Here is a 20,889-nt window from a genome sequence, read left to right as displayed (position 1 = left end):
ATCACGAGAGCTACTGGAAAACTTGATTGTCATTATTTCAATCCCACCCCTCACTCTGGTAGCACCGGGTTCAGCCCCATCATCGCCCAGTTTTTTGCGCAAGCGCCGCAGAGTTGAGAGCGGTGCTTGGACCGCTAATTTACTGCGCAAGCGCTCTGAGGCAGCCTCCGCTCAGACGAGCGCAGGCGCACTGACTGCAGCCCGATCGCCTCTTCGCCTCCCTGGAACCTGCAGTGCGCAAGCGCGCAACATCTCCGTTTGCCTCCCCTCAGCCCCTCACCCCCCCTCCTTTCCCCTTCAAGAAGCCGGCTCCAGGGCGTGCTCACCCCTGTGAGGAGGCCGGAGGCCGGACTCGGGAGGCGCTCTCTCCACTCCCGGAAGATCATGTACCAGCCCGGCCGAGGGGCGGCCCGGCGTCTCGGCCCCTGCCTCCGTGCCTACCAGGCGCTCCCCCAGGTGAGAGCAGAGGGGAAGCGGGCGGGGAGGAGAGGGGGCGGGGAGAGACCCTCCTCAGAGCCGGCGCGTGGGGCGGAGCGCGCGCCCCGTTCCGCGCAGGCGCAATGACGTCCCACCGCCCCTTCCCACCTGTGCCGGGCGGCGCGTGGAGGGGACCAGGGTCGCGGGCGCGCGAGGGCGGCCCTGAGGGCCTTGGTGCGTCGGGACTGTGGTTCCCCGGCGTGGGCAGGCGGGGTGGAAGCTGGGGCGGCGCGTTCGCATTTCGCCCGCGTCCCGGCGGTTACCTGCGCCTGGAGGTGATTTGAAGGGCAGGGGGCGGAGAGGTTCGCAGCCCGCCGCGGCGCCGCCCCGGAATTCCCTGGTCGCGACCAAACAGACCTGCGAGCCGCGCTCTGCAGCCCGCGCATCTTGCACCGGATAGCGGTCCCGGCAGGAAGGCGGGCCCAGTTGGACCCGGTTCGGGGCCCTGCGCCCGGGCGGGCAAGATGGCCACGCCCCCGGCGGAGACGGCGCCTCAGGGACACCGTCGGGGACAGAGGTACCCGCGCGGCCGCCCGCCTTTCCGGGAGACCCCGGGCGGTTCCTTGGGAGCGGAGGGTCTTGGGTCAGGCCTGGCCTTGGGTGACCTCGCCCTCATCGCAGTTTCAACGTCGGTAAAGCAGAGAGAATGAAGTCCAGCCTTTTACAGTCTCCTGGGCTTGTTTGTGTCATTTGAGGGGCCCGAAATGATAATAGCTTACATTTATATACTACTTTATAGGTCTCAAAGTTTTATTTACACTTATCTCATATAGTTCTCATAATAACTCAGCGTGGCTTCATCATCCTCATTTATAAGAGAACATTTATAGGGAACAGGCATGGAGAATGGGAGTGCCTAAGGTTACATGATAGAATTGGAACTCAAAGAAGCGTCTCCTAGTTCCAGCTGGATGTTCTTTTCTCTATACAACATCTGCCTCACACACTTAATCGTGAAGTTGTGTTCCAGGCCACATCATTTCATCCGCAGTACAATAAAACCTGTTATTCATTCGTTTATCCTTCAAATATGTATTCTTGTGATTCTTGCTATAAGAGAGGTGGAACTGTCCCTAAACAATGTTGAAATCTTAAACAAATGTAAAAGTATTTGCTGATGTTTTGGGGAAGTACTTGTACTGTTAACCTGTTTTCAGTAGAGATGGAGATGAACCCATCCCATTTTTCCTTTAATTCCATCTCTCCTGTCAGAAGGAGCAAGTGGAATTGGAAGCATGTTAAGGAGCAGAGTTTGGATGAAGGGGCATTACGCAGCTGAATTCTTATCTTTTTCCCTTTTGTTCCTCCTTAGGACCAGCTTTCTCCACGGGCTCTACCATTCCCACCCCTTTGGCCCCACTCCACAACCACCATTTCTCCAGCTTCTCCTCTCCTCCTCTGGTCTCCCCCACCCCCACCTCCCCCACCTCGGCTGCTTCCCCCGGCTCCCCCACTACCTCTCCCTCAGATCAAGGCCCTCAGCTCACCATGGGTGGTTCTCCCTCCAGGAAAGGGGGAGGAGGGACCAGGACCTGAATTGCATAGTGGCTGCCTAGATGGGCTTAGAAGCCTATTTGAGGGACCTCCCTGCCCCTATCCTGGGGCTTTGATACCTTTCCGAGCCCCTGGGACAGCCTGCCCTTCCCCTGCCACTCCATCGGGAGATCCGAGTATGGAAGAACACCTGGCTGTCATGTATGAGAGACTGAGACATGAGGTAAGTCAGTTGGAAGTGGCCTTCATCCACAGTGGGAAGGAACATAGGTAATACTTGGAAATAGAGGGGTTAGTTCAACTGGATTCTTTCTTGGAACCATGTGGCAGGCATAGAAATATATTAGAAACATTTCCCGGGGCTGGCCCCGTGACCGAGTGGTTAAGTTCGCGCGCTCCGCTGCAGGCGGCCCAGTGTTTCGTTGATTCGAATCCTGGGCGCGGACATGGCACACTGCTCATCATACCACACTGAGGCAGCGTCCCACATGCCACAACTAGAAGGACCCAAACGAAGAATATACAACTATGTACTGGGGGACTTTGGGGAGAAAAAGGAAAAAAAATAAAATCTTTAAAAAAAGAAAAAAGAAACATTTCCCAAGGGGAAAATGCTCCTCAGTTTGGCTTAAGGGAAATTAAACATGGGATGAGATGACCTTTTACTCGGAGGGGAATAAAGAGACACTAAAAATAGAAAACTAAGGAATAGAATCACCTTTTCTTTCCCACTGGGCTGATGCCTCCTTCTTCCACCTAGCTCCCCAATCTCTTCCTTCACTCCCATGACTACACTCTCTACTCATCGGATGTGGAATTCATCAATGAGGTCCTGAACATACGTACCAAGTGAGAATCCAGGCACGGGTACGCCTTGGGGAGGAAAAGGACCCAGTGCTATATACCTGACCCTTTTCACTAACTGGAGAAGGTCCTGCTCCTCACAACTGTTCCCATTCCTCGAACAGAGGCCAGTTTGGTTTTCTGATTCTGCCATCATGAGCTTTCTTTCCCATCCCTTCTTTACAGGGGCAGGACATGGTACATTCTGTCCCTAACCCTCTGCCGCTTCCTGGCCTGGAACTATTTTGCACAACTTCGGTTGGAGGTTCTACAGCTGACCCGTCACCCTGAGAATTGGACCCTGCAAGCCCGCTGGCGGCTCGTGGGGCTGCCCATCCACCTGCTCTTTCTACGTTTCTACAAGCGTGACAAGGAAGAGCTTTACCGGTGAGGGAGAAATGAGAAAGGACCCACACTACAATCAATTTCCTAATCTTACCTTTTTAGGAATCTGATGGTCTAGTCTCCCAGACAGTCCTTGATCTGCCCTGACTTGAGTGCAGGTTCCTTGAGGGCAGGGATCTTGTTTCAGTCTACTTTAATATAATAAAAACAGGGACTTTGAGTATGTTAGGAAACCTCTGAACTCAGTTTCTTTATGTACGTTACCTGGCACATAGTAGGTACTCAAATACTTAGTGAACAAATGAAAATTGCTCTTTTCTAAGGTGAGCCCCACAACCTTAGGTAAAGTAGCTGGTAAATTTCTGGCACAGAGTAGACTCCCAAGAAGTTGTTAGGCATGGCCCAAACCAGTGGTCCCCAAACTTTGCTGCACAGTAGAATCATCTAAGGATCTTTAAAAAATACTGGTGCCAGACATGATTTACTAGGGACAGCGTGCAACCTGGGCATCAGGGATTTGTAAAGTTCCTTAGGTGATCTAATCTATGGCAAAGCTCAGGAACTACTAGTTTAAACAAATACTTGACTTAAACTTTGGGACCAGTCACCCTCACCTCCTCCCTTCACCAGGACCTACGATGCCTATTCCACCTTCTACCTGAATTCCGACGGCCTCATTTGTCGCCACCGCCTAGACAAAGTGAGTCCTTTCACTGGATGGGGGTGGGGGCAAGGGGTGGAACATCCCACCAGTTGCCACTAACCTTTCTCCCTGCAGCTGATGCCTTCACACTCACCCCCAACACCTGTGAAGAAGCTGCTAGTGGGAGCCCTGGTGACTCTGGGGCTGTCAGAGCCAGAACCCAATTTACACCTGTGTTCCGAGGCCTGATCCAGGAACGGGGGTGGAGACAGCACTGAAGACTTTGCTACGCACAAGAGGAGGTGGAGGCGGCCAAGAATCTCAGGAGTCAGCTTCCTCCCCTCTTCTCTCTCTTTCCTTCCTTTCCATCTCATGCTGTGTAAAGCTGCTGTGTAATTTAACTTGTAAATAATAAAGTTTAAGTGAATATATGAGAGAATTTCCATGTCAGTTTCTCTGGATCCTAAAAGTTCCCACAAGCTTTATTCCAAAAATATTTTTATTAATAGATATTAAATAATGTACAGAAGGAAAAGGAGCTGGTGTCAGGTTCTGTTTTATGTCCCCTCCTCTTTACCCTAGCTCTTCCCTTGTCTTGCCTATTTTTTTGGGCATTTTCTTAGCATGGGGATCTTCTAGCTCCTTGGCCTTATAGTAGTGGGGAGCCACCTCCAGAAGCCAACTGCTCTCAATCTCCAGTACCTAGAAGGGGAGAGAAGAGGTCAGTAGAGTTCCCTTCTGTCCTAGATCCTCACGTGTGTGTGATCAAAAAAAGTTCTCTCCCCTTTGACTGCAGGCCTAGGAGAAAAGGTGCCTGGCTCTATTACTATATACCCCAAGGGCAGACACACCTCTACGAGTATTCAAGACCCCAAGTAAGCTATCCTGAAAAAAAGCCTGAATGTAAAGGCTAAAGTACACAGAGGACAGAGACCACCTCTGCTTTGTTCACCATTATCACCTCAGCACCTGAAACACTGAGGCAACAGGCATTCAAATAATTGAATGAATATACAGTTCTCAGATCTTTGTAGGTGCTGAGACAGCTGTTAGAAAGGATGTCTTGGGGCCGGCCCGGTGTAGTGCAGCGGTTAAAAGTTCGAACGTTCCGGGGCTGGCCCCGTGGCCGAGTGGTTAAGTTCGCGCACTCCGCTGCAGGCGGCCCAGTGTTTCGTTGGTTCAAATCCTGGGCGTGGACATGGCACTGCTCATCAGGCCACGCTGAGGCAGTGTCCCACATGCCACAACTAGAAGGACCCACAAAGAAGAATATACAACTATGTACTGGGGGGCTTTGGGGAGAAAAAGGAAAAAAATAAAATCTTTAAAAAAAAAAAGTTCGAACGTTCCACTTCTCGGCGGCCTGGGGTTCGCCGGTTTGGATCCTGGGCGTGGACATGGCACCGCTTGCCAAAAGCCATGCTGTGGTAGGCGTCCACATATACAGTAGAGGAAGATGGGCACACGGTTAGCTCAGAGCCAGTCTTCCTCAGCAAAAAGGACTGGCAGTAGTTAGCTCAGGGATAATCTTCCTCAAAAAAAAAAAAGGTGTCTTTCTGTTTTATCCTACCTTAAGCCAATGTGTTTTCCTGTTTCTCTGGCAGTTCCAGCAACATGAACCTGGGTTCTTAGCTTACCAGGATGCCATCCCCCTGTACAATTTCCACTGCCTAGGCAGGGGATGGTCCCCTCACCTGTCTCATGAACTCCTTGGTGGTCAAGACAAGTTCATGGTAGAGCAGCCAGCGTGGCTGTTCCTCAAAGAGGGAGGAGTTGGGATGGATGAACACTGTCTGCTGCTGTTTGACTGTGCGATAGCCGCTGCGAGTCAACCGAGCTGTGTGGTAAAAGTAACCAGCAGTGATGGCCTAAGGGGCAGGCGGGAGAGAAAGTCAATGGGAAAGCCAGACATCCAGGGACCCTCAGCACTCACTACCTTCTGAGTTCAGGCTTCTGGAGAACCAGAAAGGTACAGAATGCATGAAGAACCCCCTGAGAAGGGGCCTTCAGTGGTCCGGGGAAGAAAGCATGGGGGCAGCACACCTTCCCCAGTGGAGGAGGGCACACTCAGGCTGGTGGAATGGCTGCAGACCCCCAGAGAAGCTTGCTCCCTGGGAGACACTGGGTGGGCAGCAGTAGACTAAAACACTGACCTTGCGTACACGGATATAGTCCCCCTGGCAGGAACTGAGACCAACTTCCACGCGTTCCAAGAGCCCCTCCAGCTGTTCCCGTACATCCCGGGCTCGGCGCATTGATCTGAACTGTACAAAATTCTCATAGCACCACTGGGAAGAGTAACCACTCTCAGCCCACTGTGAAGACAAGGGGGTGAGGGTTACGTATAGGGAAGGACCAGAGTCCCCCATGTTTCCCTCATTCCCACTCACCCAAGCCCAGTGACCTGTGTATAAACGTTTAGCAGAACCAGATGGTCCCCACCAGGGAGGAAGAAGTTGACACGCGCATTATCAGCATGGACGACCTTGTCCTTGGGTCGGTAGAAGATGGAATTGTTGACAGAGAGCATGGCAGCCACCGTCAGGATCTCCTCTGAACAGCTGTATCTGGGGCAGGAAGGGAAAAACATGAGATTTCAAAGCAAGACACATCGGAACAGACACACGCAGGGGGGAAGGTGATGGGTGTGTCCTCCCGTGAGGGATGCTGGCTGGGATAATGGCTACAAATCAGAGTAGACAGATTTGATAGCAGTGCCAGCAGTATGGGGGTCAAGGAGGTGGGGACCACAGACGAAGCAGTTAGAGAGCAGGCATATCCACAGAGGCGGCGGCAGGGAAGCACTGAGCACTCCACGGCTTCTGCAGTAGGAAAGTGTGTGGTAGGTGCATTGCAGAAAGACAGCAGTTCTTTAAGCTCACGTAATGATCTCTGACCCTCAACCACGGGAGAGGAATGGCATTTAAAGGTGGTCTCTCCACAGTTACATCTAACTGTTCCAGTCTGAAACCTTAGAAATAAGTGAGTCCCCAAACCAGCCCTCACCCAGCGCTCCTCGCAGATGGAAAATCCTCCACTTTCACCCATGCCCCCAAATTTTCTGTTTGTCAATCTTAGCCATTTGATATCATGATCAAGGACAGGACAGTGTCTTACTGACATTTATGGGCCTCAAAAGGGGCAATAAGAGGGGCTGGCCCCGTGGCCGAGTGGTTAAGTTCGCGCGCTCCGCTGCAGGCGGCCCAGTGTTTCGTTGGTTCGAATCCTGGGCGCGGACATGGCACTGCTCGTCAGACCACGCTGAGGCAGCATCCCACATGCCACAACTAGAGGAACCCACAACGAAGAATACACAACTATGTACCGGGGGGGCTTTGGGGAGAAAAAAAAAGGAAAAAATAAAATCTTAAAAAAAAAAAAAAAAAAAAGGGGCAATAAGAGTTTTGTAGTAACTTATTATTTGTTAAAGAATACTGTGGCAGAGGGAAAAAGAGCAAGGAAAGCACCAGAGACAGGAGGAGGCATGGCCAGTTTGTGCTGGGGACCCGGCCAGACTGGGGGGCTTACTTCTCAGAGGCCAAGATCATTTTAGACAGCATGGGGTCCACTGGCAGCTCTGCCATCTTTCGACCAGACTAAGGAGAGGAAAGAGAGTGAGTTGAAGCCAGTTGTCCCTCAGGTGTCCCTCCACCACTCAAGGGGTCACCCCGACTCCTTCATCCTGCCCCAGCCCGCTGCCCTCCCACCTCACCGTGGTGAGCTCCCCCAAGTGGTTGAGAGCTCCCAGAGCGTACAGCTGCTCCAAAGCCAGCAGCAGGGTCTCATATGGTGGCGGGTCCAGGAAATCAAAGTGCATTAGGTCATGGATCCCTGGAGAAAGATGTGACAGGGTAGAACAGAGTCCCTTCACAAGGACCAGTGACTCCAGCCCCACCTCCCTCCTCTCTCAGGTGGACAGGGGACCCCAATCACCCAAGCTCTTGAGCAGCAACACGACATTGCCCAGGCTGGTCCTCTGGATCTCGGGTACTGTGGTTTCCTCCAGCTCGTGCTGATAGGCCCAGGCGGTATACAGGCGGAAGCACTTCCCAGCAGCCACCCGACCTGCCCGACCAGCTCGCTGATTGGCTGAGGCCTGGAAACAAAGAAGAGGCAAGCTGGCTGACAACTGAGTTAAGGAAAAGAGAAAGGGTAGTATTTACACAAGAAATCTGGGAGGATGTAGACTGCTTAGCCCCCATTCCCTAAGAAGCCCTCGTAGGCTTCTGAGTTGGACCTTCCTGTAGGCTGATTCCACTCCCCCTCCCCTCATGGAGACCCTGCTGACCTTGCTGCAGGGTGTGACAGTGAGCGATTCCATGCCTGTGCGGGGGTTGTAGCTCTTCTGCTTACAGAACCCTGGATCCAGCACGTAAATGATGCCCTCAATGGTGAGCGATGTCTCGGCGATGTTTGTTGCCACAACCACCTGAGTGAGAGGATACAGTCACCCAGAGACCCCACCCACCTAGTTACCTAGAAAAAGTAATCCTGGAAGATCGCGAGGAGAGAAGCAGGTACAGGTAAGGGGCAAGAGCTAAGGGGATTAGTGTCCAAAGGCAGGAGAGGGCGACTAGACCAGCAGAAGGAGAGGGAGAAGTAGGGATCAGCAGGGGCATAAGGTGGAAAGGAAATGGAGGAGAGGACTTAGGGTTTCTTCCAGAGATGGGAGATGGGGTAGCCAGGTTCCTGCCCCTGTCTTCCCCACCACCACTTTCATATTCACCTTCACACATTTCTTCCTGCAACAGCCTCCTAAGGAGTCTCCCTACTTCTACTCCTAGCCCTGGTTACATGGCATCCAGAACGGTCCTTTTAAAATGTAAACCTGTCACATCACTCCCCTCATCCTTCAGTGGCTTCCCATCCTGCTAGAGAATTGTATCCAAGTCCCTTAAAGCCCTGAATCATCTAGCCCCTGGCTATGTTTCTGATCTCATCTCCTAGCACGACTGGCTCCCTCGCTCCACTCCTGCAAGCTGCTGCTCCCTGGCAGGTCTGAGCGCACGCCTCACTCAGTGTCTCCGCACGAGCTGTTCCTTCTGCTGGGTGCACTCTTCTCCCAGATATCAGCCTGGCTCCCTGCCTCCCTGGTTCAGGCCTTGGCTTTATGGCTTTATGTTCACCGTACAGGAGAGGGAGAGGCCTTCCCTATACCCCAAGGAAAATACCTTCCTGTCATTCCTCACCCCACTCCCCACAGTCAGTCTCCACCTTCCTGTGCTGCACTGTATCTCTTCCCAGCATTTGTCACAAATGGACATTATGCATTAAGATGTCCATTGTCTCCTCACTTAGATTAGACTGTAAGGTCTGTGAGGCTAGGGACTCTGTTTTGTTCACCACTGTATCCTCATCCCCTAGAACAGTACCTGGCCCGTGGGAGGAACTTACTAAATATTTGTCAAATGAAAGTTACATCTTTGCTCAAAACCCTTTAATTGTCACTCAGTCATCTAAAGTACAAACTCTTCCACCTGTCATCAAAGGCCCTCCCTAATCTCAGGCCAAAATTGTTTTTAGCCTCTCTCCTCCTTCACCGGGTGAACCTTCCACTGAGCCTTCTAGATTACACTCTGACCTCAAACATACCTTAGGCCTTCCTCTGATACCCCCACCACTTTTCGTAGAGGTCCAGATCAAATCCAACCTCCCAGCACACCAAGGGCTTCCCTTCTCCTCTGCATCTCTACGGTGCTTACTTTCCCAACCATGCATTTGGCTCTCCCGGTTCATACCACATTCATCCTCTCTCTCCAGCTCCAGAGGCGAGGGACTGACTGCTACTCAGCCTTGTAGCTGCAGCAGTGCCCAAGACACACCTTGCACAGGGCAGGCACATACTTTCTTTTTCACTACTAGTTGTGCGAACTAGAGGGGTGAAGAATGTGGGTTTCTCCAACTGACCTTCCGTGCCCCAGGGGGCGTGGGCTGGAAGATACGAGCTTGCATGTCAGAAGGCAGGTTGGCATAGATGGGCAGCACCAGGAGTTCCCGGATTTTGGAGCCCAGGCGGCGGCAGCGATCCTGGAGCATCTCACAGGCAGCCTCGATCTCCTCCTGGATTTAGGGTGGGGAGAGCAGCAGGGGTCCCAGAGTCACAGAAGGCAGACCCACCAGCCCTGTCTTCCCCTGGGATACACATATTATCTCCCCTCCCCCTACATCACGTACCTGTCCTGTCAGGAACACCAGGATATCCCCAGGGGGCTGGGTCACATGGATCTGCAGCACCGACACTACACAGGCTTCCAGGTAGTCAGCCTCTGGAGCCTGGGGAGGAGGCGAGGGCTCACAGGAAGGCCACCTACTCAGGCAAACCTCTTCCTCTCCTCCCAGTGCCCCTATGGACTCTCCGCTTCCCCCTTCCCTCTTTGGACAATCTCCTCCAAAGGCCCCAGCTCCACTGTCTCACACTTAAGCCCACCCTCCGAGAGGGCACCTTGGTATAGAAGATGTCAACTGGAAACCTGCGTCCAGGGATTCGGAAGACAGGGGCATCATCAAAGAAGGTGGAAAAACGGGCAGTGTCCAGTGTGGCTGAAGCCACCAGGACCTTGAGCTCAGGTCGGAAGCGAGCAACATCCTTGATCAACCCAAAGAGAATGTCTGTGTGTAGGGTCCGTTCATGAGCCTCATCCACCATCACCACGCTGGGGAAGGAACGGGGGGAGCAGTGAGCAAGGAGAGCTGGGCAATGCAGGAATGGACACTAGGGTCCCCTGGATGAGGGGATGGATGGAAGCAAAGAGCCCAAGATGAATGTGGAGGAGGGGGCTCCAAAGAGAAGCCAATCAGCTCAGTTAAGTAAGACCAACAGAAAGTTAGAGAAGGCCAGGGCCCTGTGGTCTGCAGCCTATCCCAGCCTGGGCAAACAACAGCAGCCAAGATCTGGAGGCTAGAAGCCGAGGCCAGAACAAGTCAGACATCCCCTCTCGATCAGAGTCAAGAGTCTGCTAGACTCAGTAGAAGTAAGAGTATCTGTTTTAAAGGGGGGAAAAAAATAAGGGCAAGGTCTCTTTAAATAAGGCTGGGCCCCCCAGACTGGCTGGGAATGAAGAGACAGACCTGAGCCACCAAGATTTGAACAGCCCAGAAGCTCCCAAGGTCCTGTGGGACTGCTGCACATCCCTGTTGGCCCTGCTGCCTCCTTCTGGAGAGAGGGGTTGGGTGAGCCTTTCTACCCTGACCTTAGAGGACTCTGCAGACTTCATGGTCTCCTAACTTAGTTATGTGTGTGTCACCTTCCTTCTCCTTGCTCCAGTCTTTGGATTTCTGGGTGGCTCCAAACCCAGAGGAGCTCACCCCCAACCTTAACCCTTTGTGCCTAACCCTGACCATGATGATGAAGTTCCCCAGCCGTTTCACAAAGCAAGCTGGCTTGATGGGAAAACCCCATATCCCAATCACTCTTGCATTAGCTAGCCTCCCATGGGTTCTCATAGATTTTTTGCAAGGGATGGGAAGGATCAAGTCATAGCTCTTCCATCACTGTGATCTTCTAGGACCAGAAACCCACAGCTTCTAAGAACTGAAAAGGCACGTACTGCTCAGCTGGCCTGACCCCACCCCATCCCACACATGAATCCCTTCTCCCCCTCAATACATGCTCAGCCAACCTCTGCTTGGCCCATGCCAGCACTGAGAACTCACTATTCATAGGCCAAGCCACCCCAAGACTTGAGCCAGAGGCACAAAAGCCAGAATCTGAGCCCTCTGGCAGCACCTATAATCTCTGCCACTCTATGGCTTCTTGGTATTGAGTTGAAATCCATCTCCCTGTAACCTCCCCATGGTCCCTAGTTGTGCTCTCTGGAGTCACACAGAACAAGTCTGATCTCTTTGTCCATGTAACAGCCCTTCACATATTTAGAGGGAACCGGCATGTCTCCCCTGAGTCTCTTCCTTTGAGCTGAACATTCTAAGTTTCTTCAAGTGTTCTTCACATGGCTTTTCAAGTCCTCACAGCACCACACTACCATCCTGGTTTTTTTCTAAACTCTGGAAACATTGGGAGGGAGGGAGAGACTTTCTCTGCAGTCTCTTCTACTTGCGGCCTCCTCTCCATGGTCCTGGAGATCAGTTCTAGGACCCTCTGAACCACAATGATTCACGAACTGCTTGATTAATCAGAAGACAATGGCCAAACTGGCTGGGTGGGAAGAAAGGAGACAAAGGCCAGAGATTATAAGAGATACAAGAAGGTACTAGAGGGAGGAGGGCAGCAGACCCAGGGAAAGAGAAAGCGGGTGGCTCTCCCATGGGAGACAGGGACCCTGTGCATACCTGTAACTCGCAAGGTCAGGCTCAGACAGGAACTCTCGGAGAAGCATCCCGTCTGTCATGTAGCGGAGGACAGTTCGCTCTGATGTGCAGTCCTCAAAACGGATGCTGTAGCCAACCTGCCAAGTGGGCCATTAGCAATCAAGAGTGGGCTGGTATTCCCTGAAGGGAGGGCAGGGCTTGGGGACAAGGGGCCAGTGCCTGGACCTGTGGTGTGGGGCTCTGAGGGCAGTGTGGGCTGAGTCCCTGACCCTAGGGCTTCCCTTGCCCCTCAGGCCCCACAGATCTCACCTCATTGCCAAGCTTCACACCCATCTCCCGCGCCACTCGGGCGGCCACACTCATGGCTGCCACTCTCCGGGGCTGGGTGCAGGCAATCTTCATACCCTTCTTTGTGTAACCCTGAATGACAAGGAGAAAGAAGAGGTTTGCCCTTTGCTATATATGCCCCTGGGGCCCAGGACAATTGAGAGGAAGAAGCTGTAAATGCAGGGCAGGGGGAAAGGAGGAAAAAGATAGGAGCCAAAAACAGACAAGAAGGGCAAACGGATAGGATGGCAGACCCAGGGGCCTCAAGGGGGACCTCAGCCAGCCCTGGCAGTCCAGCCCTTTGGGTAACCAGGTTCAGGGCTCAGCCAGATTTAGCTGGAAAAGGACAGACCAGCTGGGGCAGACCCAGAAGCAATGAGGAACAAAGGAAGGTAACAAAGCAGGAAAGTGAGTCCTTTCACTCCTCATTCTTTGGCCCTGCAGAGGAGCAGAGGCCAAGCGGTTCACACACACCCCACCATCTGTCCGTCTACACGTCCTGTTCAACATGAACGCACCGACTGCCTGCCAGGATGGACACAGTGGCAGCAAGTGAGAACAGAAATGTGAAAAACGGTATGGTCTGTATTCTCAAGAACCTCACAATCTAGTGGAAAAGACCAAACAACTAAAGTGGAAAAGGTAAGCGACTATTCAAAATATCAGGTAAAGGAGCTCGGACAGGACCACCTGCCAAGGGCCGGTACCCCCCGCAGCCTGGAGGGTAAGAATGCCATACCTCCTCAAATAGATACTGCGGGATTTGGGTGGTCTTCCCGGAGCCTGTCTCGCCTTCGATGATGAGGACCTGATGATTAGCAATAGCAGCCAGGAGCTCCTCTCGGAATGGGAACACGGGGAGGCTGCGGCGGACAGCCTGGATGGACTCCTTCTGCTGGGCCTGGGTTGGAGGGGGTGGAGCTGACGGCTCCTAAGAGAGAGAAAGAGGGGTCGTGAGCTTCAGGGCCAGCTCCTAATCCTCCTCAGAGTGTCCCAGAGCTCTCCCCGTCACCTCGTCGCCCTGGAGCTGAGTGGCCCGGACAAACTCGATGGTCTCCTCTTCCTCCAACACCAGCTGATACTTGGGCTCCTGAGAGGCAGCATCTCGGGCCCCAAACTTCAGGGACGCTGCCCCAAGCCGGGCCTCCTCCCAGCGCCGCTGCTCCTCCCCAGGGGCGCCCGATTCCTCCTCCACTAGATCCACAGCTCGTGCTGGCTGTGGAGAGAGGGGCACATGAAGACAAAGGCTGCCCTCTCCACCCAGTCCTCTACCCCCAGTCACTACCCATCACCCACTGGGAAAGGCAAGACAAGGAAGGGGGCAGCCCAGGCACTGCCCATGTCCTGAAGCCTTCCCTCCCCTCAGCTTTGGGACCAGAGCTGAAGGAGATGCCCCTTCACCTCACCTGTCCTCGGGTCTCCTCGGGCATGTGGTAGCGATTGGTGGCCTCCAGCTTCTCCTGCTCCCCGGCTGCCCGGTACTCTCGGGCCAGATCCCGCACTCGCCGTTTGTATTTGAGTTCCCGCCGCTCATGTCGACTCAGCTCCACGTCGCCAAAAAGGAACTCCTCATCAGCCAGCTCGGCCTCCAGGTCCTCCAGCTTCTCCCGCTCCCTCTTAGCCAGGTACTCTCGGCGCGATTTCTTCCGCAGCTCAGGGACCTGGGTCAGCACGGGGCAGTCAAAGCCTCATCTTGGACAACAGCAACCCTTCCCCTCCCTACCCGCAGGAGCGATAAATTCCCTGACAGGCTTCTCAGGACACACTGTGGATGACAGAAGAAGACTGGCCACATCCTTCAGGCCCTTCTCGGCTCTAACCATGACCCCTCCCACTGCAGCAACATCGTCTGTCTTCCCTGTGAGCCTGACAGCCTCCTCTACCATAGTGGCAAAACCCAATGCCCTCTCCTTGGGAGCTCTGATTCTATCTAATTGCTAGGATTTCCTTGTTTGTTCTGTGAAGATTTCACATGGAGTTTACGCTCACGACCTAATCTGAGTACCATAATCAAACACTCCTTTGGCCTGACAGGTTTTTTTAATTTTTAAAATATGGGCAAAAAAATCAGGGCAATTTAAGCATCAAAAAGAATAATGATATGCAATAACAAAATATTGAGAAATAAAAATTCATGAGTCCAATGTGACACACATACACACAAACAAAGAATGGGAAAAAAACTTTTGCCACCAGTGAGGTGACTGTCACACCAAACTCCTTACTCTGAAAATTAGAAATTAAAAGGAAATAAACATTTGCCATGCCTTTTAAGAAGGAATTGTACCTTATTCCTAGTTTTTGAGGAAAAGCTCTTCTTTATATGAAAAGGCTAGCCAATAAATGTAGAAGGAATGTCAGAACCCAAAAATCACCCTTTTGCAATCCCCACTGGAATACGTTATTCAGGAGGGCATCAGTGGTTGCTAAAACCTTAGATGAAAGGCTGTTGGTAGAAAGGACACCTACACTAACAGGCACACAACCAGGTAGTATGTCCCCAGTGTGATGCAATGTGACGTGCGCATCACCACCCAAGAAGAGTTCCTGCCTCAACTGTTGAATCTGAGTCTAGGCGAGCTTTAGAGCCAACTTCCACTTCAAAGGAAGCACAGGGCAGAGAAGAACTTAACACCACAAGACGAGGATCAGATAAATCCAGAATATAGGACACAGTACAAGACGAGACAGAGGGAGCAGGGAGAAAGGGAATGAAGCAGACAAACTTATGAGACCTAAAGTCCAAGAGCAATGATGAACTTGACTGGATTTGGTTTGGAAAGAGCAGTTATTAAAGACATTTTGGGCAAACTGGTAAATTTTCCTGTAGACAGGTTCTTAGTCGATATGTGAGAATTACTGTTCATCTTCCTGGATGTGACAATGGCACTGGTTTTAGAAGAGAATGTCTTTATTCTTAGGAGGCACATACTGATGGGATAAAATGCCATGATGTCTAAAACTCTTTTAAATGGTTAAGAAAGAAAAAAAAATCCCACATTTACATAGACAATACTAATACTGCAAACAGTATTAGGAATTTTTGAATCTGAACAGTCTGTATGAGTGTTCATTATACTATTCTTTCAACTTTCCTATTTGTTTGAAAATTTTCATAATTGAAAAAGAAAAGAAAAATTAAATTCAGGCAAATAAATCAGTACACTAGCACTGATGTCTCAGAAGTCTCTGACCGCAGTCATTTTGTAGGGTGGGACATGAGATGGATTGATCAGGAGAGACCTAAGGGCCACTAGGCCATTCTTAGGACACTAAGAATCTCAAAATTCTTTTGGGAAATCTAAGTGTGACCTTATTTCGAAGGACTAGGCCTTTAGAAAACTGCCTACCCTACCTAGACTCACAGCACAGGTCCAGTTCATGAATTACAAGAGCTCGGCCCCTGTCCCGTGAGGAAATTCAGGAAACCAGAGAAAGATCACAAGGCCACGCAGGGGACAGAGGCATTAGGTGGAAGGAAGGTATGTGGAGATGGTACGCCCAAGCTGAATGGTGAGCACATCCCTGGGCAGTGGGAAAGCTGCCCTGCCCCTCTCCCCCAGTCATCCCCTTGACGTTCTAGCTGCCTTTTGATTACCTCTTGTTAAGTCTCAGGAACAGAGAAAGCTTGCGTATCCCTCACTAACACACAGTGTGATTTGATCCTATGGAGTCAAGGAGGGTTTGTGGGTAGCTTCCTTCTCTCTACAACTTAAGTCATCCTCAGCAGGCTCCTGTCAACCAAACCCCATCCTCCAGAGACCTGACACCCCATCAGCATCCCCACCGCATCCTTTGTATCCCTTCTCCCTACCCCTAACCACTTCATCAGAAAGTCTTTTCTTTCGTCTTCTGATCTTGACTTCGTGGGTACTGGGACTCACCATGGCTTTCCGGTCTTCCTCAGCCATCTTGAGGCGCTTCTGAGCTTCTTCATAAGCCTAGAAGAAGAAACCAAGAGTGGAGGGGTGTGAGGCCAAAAGCCCCCCACACCCACGACCATTCCCCCTGTGGAATCACAAGGATCATTCAGATGTTCCCTAACACACAAAAATGTCCCTTCTCAAGGAGGAACCTCTATGGCGACAGGTTCAGCAGAGTCACCTTAGCCAGAAGGGTCCTCTCACCATAGAGGTGAACTTACCACTAGAGCCCGCCCCTTGTATTCCCAGAGATCACTATCTGCAATCACACCCAACCTCAGCTTTGATCCAGGCATTTTCCTGGGGATTTACAGAACGTGCTGCTCCTAGGCACCTTCTTGTCTGACCGCTCCAGGACATTACGAGTCCGATCCTTGTCCCGCTGCCGAACCCGCTCCGCGAAGGCATCCCGCTCCTCCAGGTCCTGAAGGCGCTCTCGCTCTGTCCGCTCCCACTCATCCTCAGACTCTGGCTTCTCTGTCTGCTGTTTACTCCCCCTGTAGCCCAGCCCGGAGGGGTGAATAAGGGCATTCAGAAGGCTTATCATCCCGTCACCCACTTGCCCCATCCTCTCTCATCCTACTTCTGACTTACTCTGTCTTTCTCTTCCCTTTCTCAGGAACTTCTTCTTCTTCCTCCTCCTCCTCCTCCTCCTGACGTTTCTTCCTGAGGTGTTTCCGTTTTTTACGCTTCTTCTGGAGACTGCTCCCAGCCCTGCCCACGGTCTCCTCACTGCTCTCCTCACTGTCTTCCAGCAACTTATAAGATCGGTTCTTCTCCAGCAGGGCTCGGGCCTCTCGCTCGGCGGCCCGAGCTGGCTTTTCCACCACTGCCTTCCGAGGGACCTGTCAGGGGAGGAGGAGATGAGGGAATCGGAGCAATTCCTGATCTCTGCCCAGCTACCTGCCCTGTTCTTAATTGAAGGAAAGCCTTGATCTCAAGCCAGCCTTCATGCTCTCTCTACCCCATGGCTTCACGCCATGTTCATCAGCCTAAATGGGGCCTCTCAGCTTCTGAACTTCCTTTCAGTCATTCATTTAACAAACGTTTACTGAATCCTGTCCCATGCACCAGGGACTTACCAGGTGCTAGGGATACAGAAATAGGGAAAAGAGACAAACATCCCAGCCTTCGTGGGGTTTACATTCTCAAACCCAATTCTCAATTGCTCAGCCTCTGCTGTTCGCAATGATTAAGTCATTCCTACACAATGACCTGCTACGAGGATTATTTTGCAAAAGCCTGCCACAGGCCTGGCACTCCAACAGACTCCAGGGATAACCTGGTAAACAGATTAACATAAAGTCCCTACCCTCACATCACTTACATTCTAATCTCATCTCCCTCACCAAGCACCATATGGGACAGCCATGCTAGGCTATCTGTCATCCTCTGAACATGCTGAACACTCTCACTCTTCCTATATACTCACTGAGCACCTCTTCTGGAAGGTACTCTTAGGTGGTAGGAATACAAAGACAAGATATACACTCTCTGGTCCTCCAGGAGCTCCCCCCCCCCCCTTTTTTTTTAATATCTCCTCTTCTTAAAACTCATTTTATTTTTTTATTTTTGAATTTGTGATGTATCTTTATTATTATTATTTTGAGGAAGATTAGCCCTGAGCTAACATCTGCTGCCAATCTTCCTCTTTTTGCTGAGGAAGACTGGCTCATCTTCCTCTACTCTATATGTGAGATGCCTACCACAGCATGGCTTGCCAAGCGGTGCCATGTCCGCACCCGGGATCCAAACCAGCGAACCCTGGGCCACTGAAGCCGAACCTGCGAACTTAACTGCTGCGCCACCTGGCTGGCCCCAGGAGCTCCCCTTTTATACCTTTACTCTGTTCCCCTTCTCTACCTGACAAATTCCAGGGTGTCTTCAGGCCTGCTTTTCCTGATCACTAGCCCCACCTCCTGGGTCCTCCCACAGCACTTCTCGCACATCTTTTTTTTTTTTTTTAAAGATTGGCATCTGAGTAATAACTGTTGCCAATCTTTTTCTTTTTTCTTCTGCTTTATCTTCCCGAAATCCCCCCTAGTCCATAGTTGTATATCTTAGTTGCAGGTCCTTCTAGTTGTGGCATGTGGGACGCCACCTCAACGTGGCCTGACTAGCGGTGCCATGTCCGCGCCCAGGATCCAAACCGGCGAAACCCTGGGCCGCCGCAGCGGAGCGCGCAAACTTAACCACTCGGCCACAGGTCCGTCCACCCCCACATCTCTTCTATAGACTGGCTATTCAAAGGGGTGGTCCGTGGACCATCAGCATCATCTGAAAACTTGTTAGAGATGCAGAAACTGAGATCCCATCCCAGACCTACCAAATCGGAACCTGCCTGTTTTTTTAAAGATTGGCACCTGAGCTAACATCTGTTGTCAATCTGTTTTTTCCTCCTTCTTCTCTCCAAAGCCCCCCAGTACATAGTTGTATATTCTAGTTGTAGGTCCTCCTAGTTCTGCTATGTGGGACGCCGCCTCAGCATGGCTTGACAAGAGATGCTAGGTCTCCGCCCGGGATCCTAACCGGCGAAACCCTGGGCCACCGAAGCCGAGCGCGCGAACTTAACCACTCGGCTACGGGGTCGGCTCCGGAACCTGCATTTTAACAAGGGCCCTGGATGAATCGTATGCACGTTAGAGTTCGAGAAACACTGCTCTATAGCACTTAACCTAGCACACTTAAGCCCTCCCAGGTCTCCTCCCTTAAGCTGGACGTCCAGCGCCTAGCACAGGATCCAGACGACAACGGACAAAGGATAAATGCTTGCTAACTGAGCTGACTTAACTCCCCAAAGGACAGTTACCCCAGCCTCACCTGGACAAAATAACCTGGGCCCCTCCCCTGCTCCACCTCCTCTCCCGCAGTTCCCACGCTGGGCCCCGCCCCAGCCGCGCCCCACCCGTCCCGACACCTTGTTCCAGAGTCTCAGCGCGAAGTCCCGGGCCGGCCCGCTGAGGTCCAGTGTATCAGTGTCCCGCAGGCGCTGCACGAACTCCTCGGCCGAGGCGCAGCGCTGCGCGGTTCCGATGAGGAACTGGGCCACGTGCCGCTCGCTCAGGCCCAGCACCGAGTGCAGCTCGTCCTGCACCCAGCGCTCCAGCCCCGCCGGCGTCGCCATGTCGACCCACGCTCTGTTCCCGGCCCTGGGGTGGCTCCAGCAGCCGCCCTGGCGGCCAGGCCGGTCCGAGGCCTGGAGCCCTGGGCTGGAGCCTCAGCTCCTCAGGGGAGCTGCCTTAGGACCTCGGGGTTCGGTTTCCGACACCTCAAAGCCGTCTTCCCGGACCGCGGCGGCCGGAAGCGGCCGCCCCTTTCCGGCCTAAGCACTACGGTGGCCGAGCGAGTTGAAACCTCGCGGAATCGTATCTGAAGCTCGCGGTGAAACAATTTCGTTTCCACCCCTAACGAATCTCTGTCGCCTCCTGTTGGTCAGTTCGTGGGAGTTTCATCATTCATTCAACTAATAGTGAGAGCCTAATGTGTGCTAGGCACAATTTTCGTTGCTAGGGATTTAGCAAAGAACAAACCAGACAAAAATCCCTTACCGAATTTACATTGCAGGGGGTGGGGGGAGGCAAGATACATAATAAATAAAACGTGTAACTTCTCTGGAGCCAAAAATAATGCAAGGTGTGGTTGTGTTGCGAGGGGATTCCATTTCAAATCAGAAGATCAGGCCCACCCTTATTAAAGATTAGCCCATGCTGATCAGGAGTGACCTTTGCGAGGACTGGCACCTGAAGCAGGGGTGAATACAGGTTACGCATAGGCGAGGACCTCCAGGTAGGAAGTTGGGATCTGGGGAAAAAACAAAGGGGCCCTCTTTTCTTGGTGCTGTGTCAGAAAGTTGTTTCAAAAGATCTCCAACTGGAGCTGGTGGTGGCAGAGTGGTTAAGTTCCCACGCTCTGCTTCAGCGGCCGGGGTTTTGCCAGTTCGGATGGCCGTAGTGGACATTGCACTGCTCATCAAGCCACGCTGAGGCCGCATCCCACATAGCACAACCGGGAAGACCTATAATTAGAATATACAACTATGTACTGGGGAGCTTTGGGGAGAAGAAGGAAAAACAAATAAATAAAAATAAGCAGACCTTGTTACTTGACTCTCTGCTGTCTGACCTGTTTGGCTCTGCTTCATGCTTTTATGATTAATTGGACTTATCAGACACTACTGCTGGGAAATGAAACATTGTTGTTCCAATGAACAGCCACAGGTAGCTCCATATCATTGACTTCTTGGGTGCATTGTTTTCTGAGACGGACTTTGGGCACCCCTGGCATCTCAGAGCTTCCTGCCTCTGCTCTCCTGGGTCACAACTGATTAGGATCTTTACCTAATTAGCTACGAATGTAAGCATTCTGTTTTCCTCCATGCCCACAGCCTCTCTGAACTGGCTCCTTCTTTTGACACCTTGCTTGTTCCCTTGCTAGTAAATTAAGGACCTTTGGCATATGTTTAAGATGGATTTGTCTAATACATTTTGGTTTTGGTGAAGGGGAGGCTCTTCTGACTAGGCTGAGAGGAGCATCCTGTAGTCGTAGAAGGACTAGAACTACTCAACTGTGTCT

At 52.0% G+C, this 20,889-nt stretch overlaps 2 protein-coding genes across 2 annotated transcripts; one reads left to right on the top strand and one right to left on the bottom strand.

The window, feature by feature from the left end:
* Positions 1-169: 169 nt before the first annotated feature.
* C15H6orf136 (chromosome 15 C6orf136 homolog) lies at positions 170-4,233 on the top strand. The gene is made up of 6 exons (XM_046639945.1): positions 170-456; positions 1,790-2,194; positions 2,732-2,820; positions 3,001-3,201; positions 3,790-3,859; positions 3,938-4,233. The coding sequence occupies exons 1-6, from the start codon at positions 385-387 to the stop codon at positions 4,049-4,051; spliced, it is 951 nt and encodes a 316-aa protein (XP_046495901.1). The 5' UTR covers positions 170-384; the 3' UTR covers positions 4,052-4,233.
* A 50-nt stretch (positions 4,234-4,283) lies between these two features.
* DHX16 (DEAH-box helicase 16) lies at positions 4,284-19,617 on the bottom strand. Its single transcript, XM_046639935.1, has 20 exons — positions 19,235-19,617; positions 16,912-17,162; positions 16,652-16,814; positions 16,279-16,335; positions 13,801-14,055; positions 13,407-13,610; positions 13,134-13,325; positions 12,377-12,487; positions 12,089-12,204; positions 10,245-10,455; positions 9,977-10,075; positions 9,710-9,862; positions 8,091-8,231; positions 7,736-7,898; positions 7,515-7,633; positions 7,331-7,398; positions 6,207-6,369; positions 5,956-6,117; positions 5,497-5,670; positions 4,284-4,504 (listed from the first exon to the last, which is right to left on the bottom strand). The coding sequence occupies exons 1-20, from the start codon at positions 19,439-19,441 to the stop codon at positions 4,376-4,378; spliced, it is 3,138 nt and encodes a 1,045-aa protein (XP_046495891.1). The 5' UTR covers positions 19,442-19,617; the 3' UTR covers positions 4,284-4,375.
* Positions 19,618-20,889: the final 1,272 nt, after the last annotated feature.

The sequence above is a fragment of the Equus quagga genome, chromosome 15 (genome assembly GCF_021613505.1).
Source record: "Equus quagga isolate Etosha38 chromosome 15, UCLA_HA_Equagga_1.0, whole genome shotgun sequence".
In the NCBI taxonomy this organism is placed as follows: domain Eukaryota; kingdom Metazoa; phylum Chordata; class Mammalia; order Perissodactyla; family Equidae; genus Equus; species Equus quagga.
This window is presented reverse-complemented; position numbering and strand designations above follow the sequence as displayed.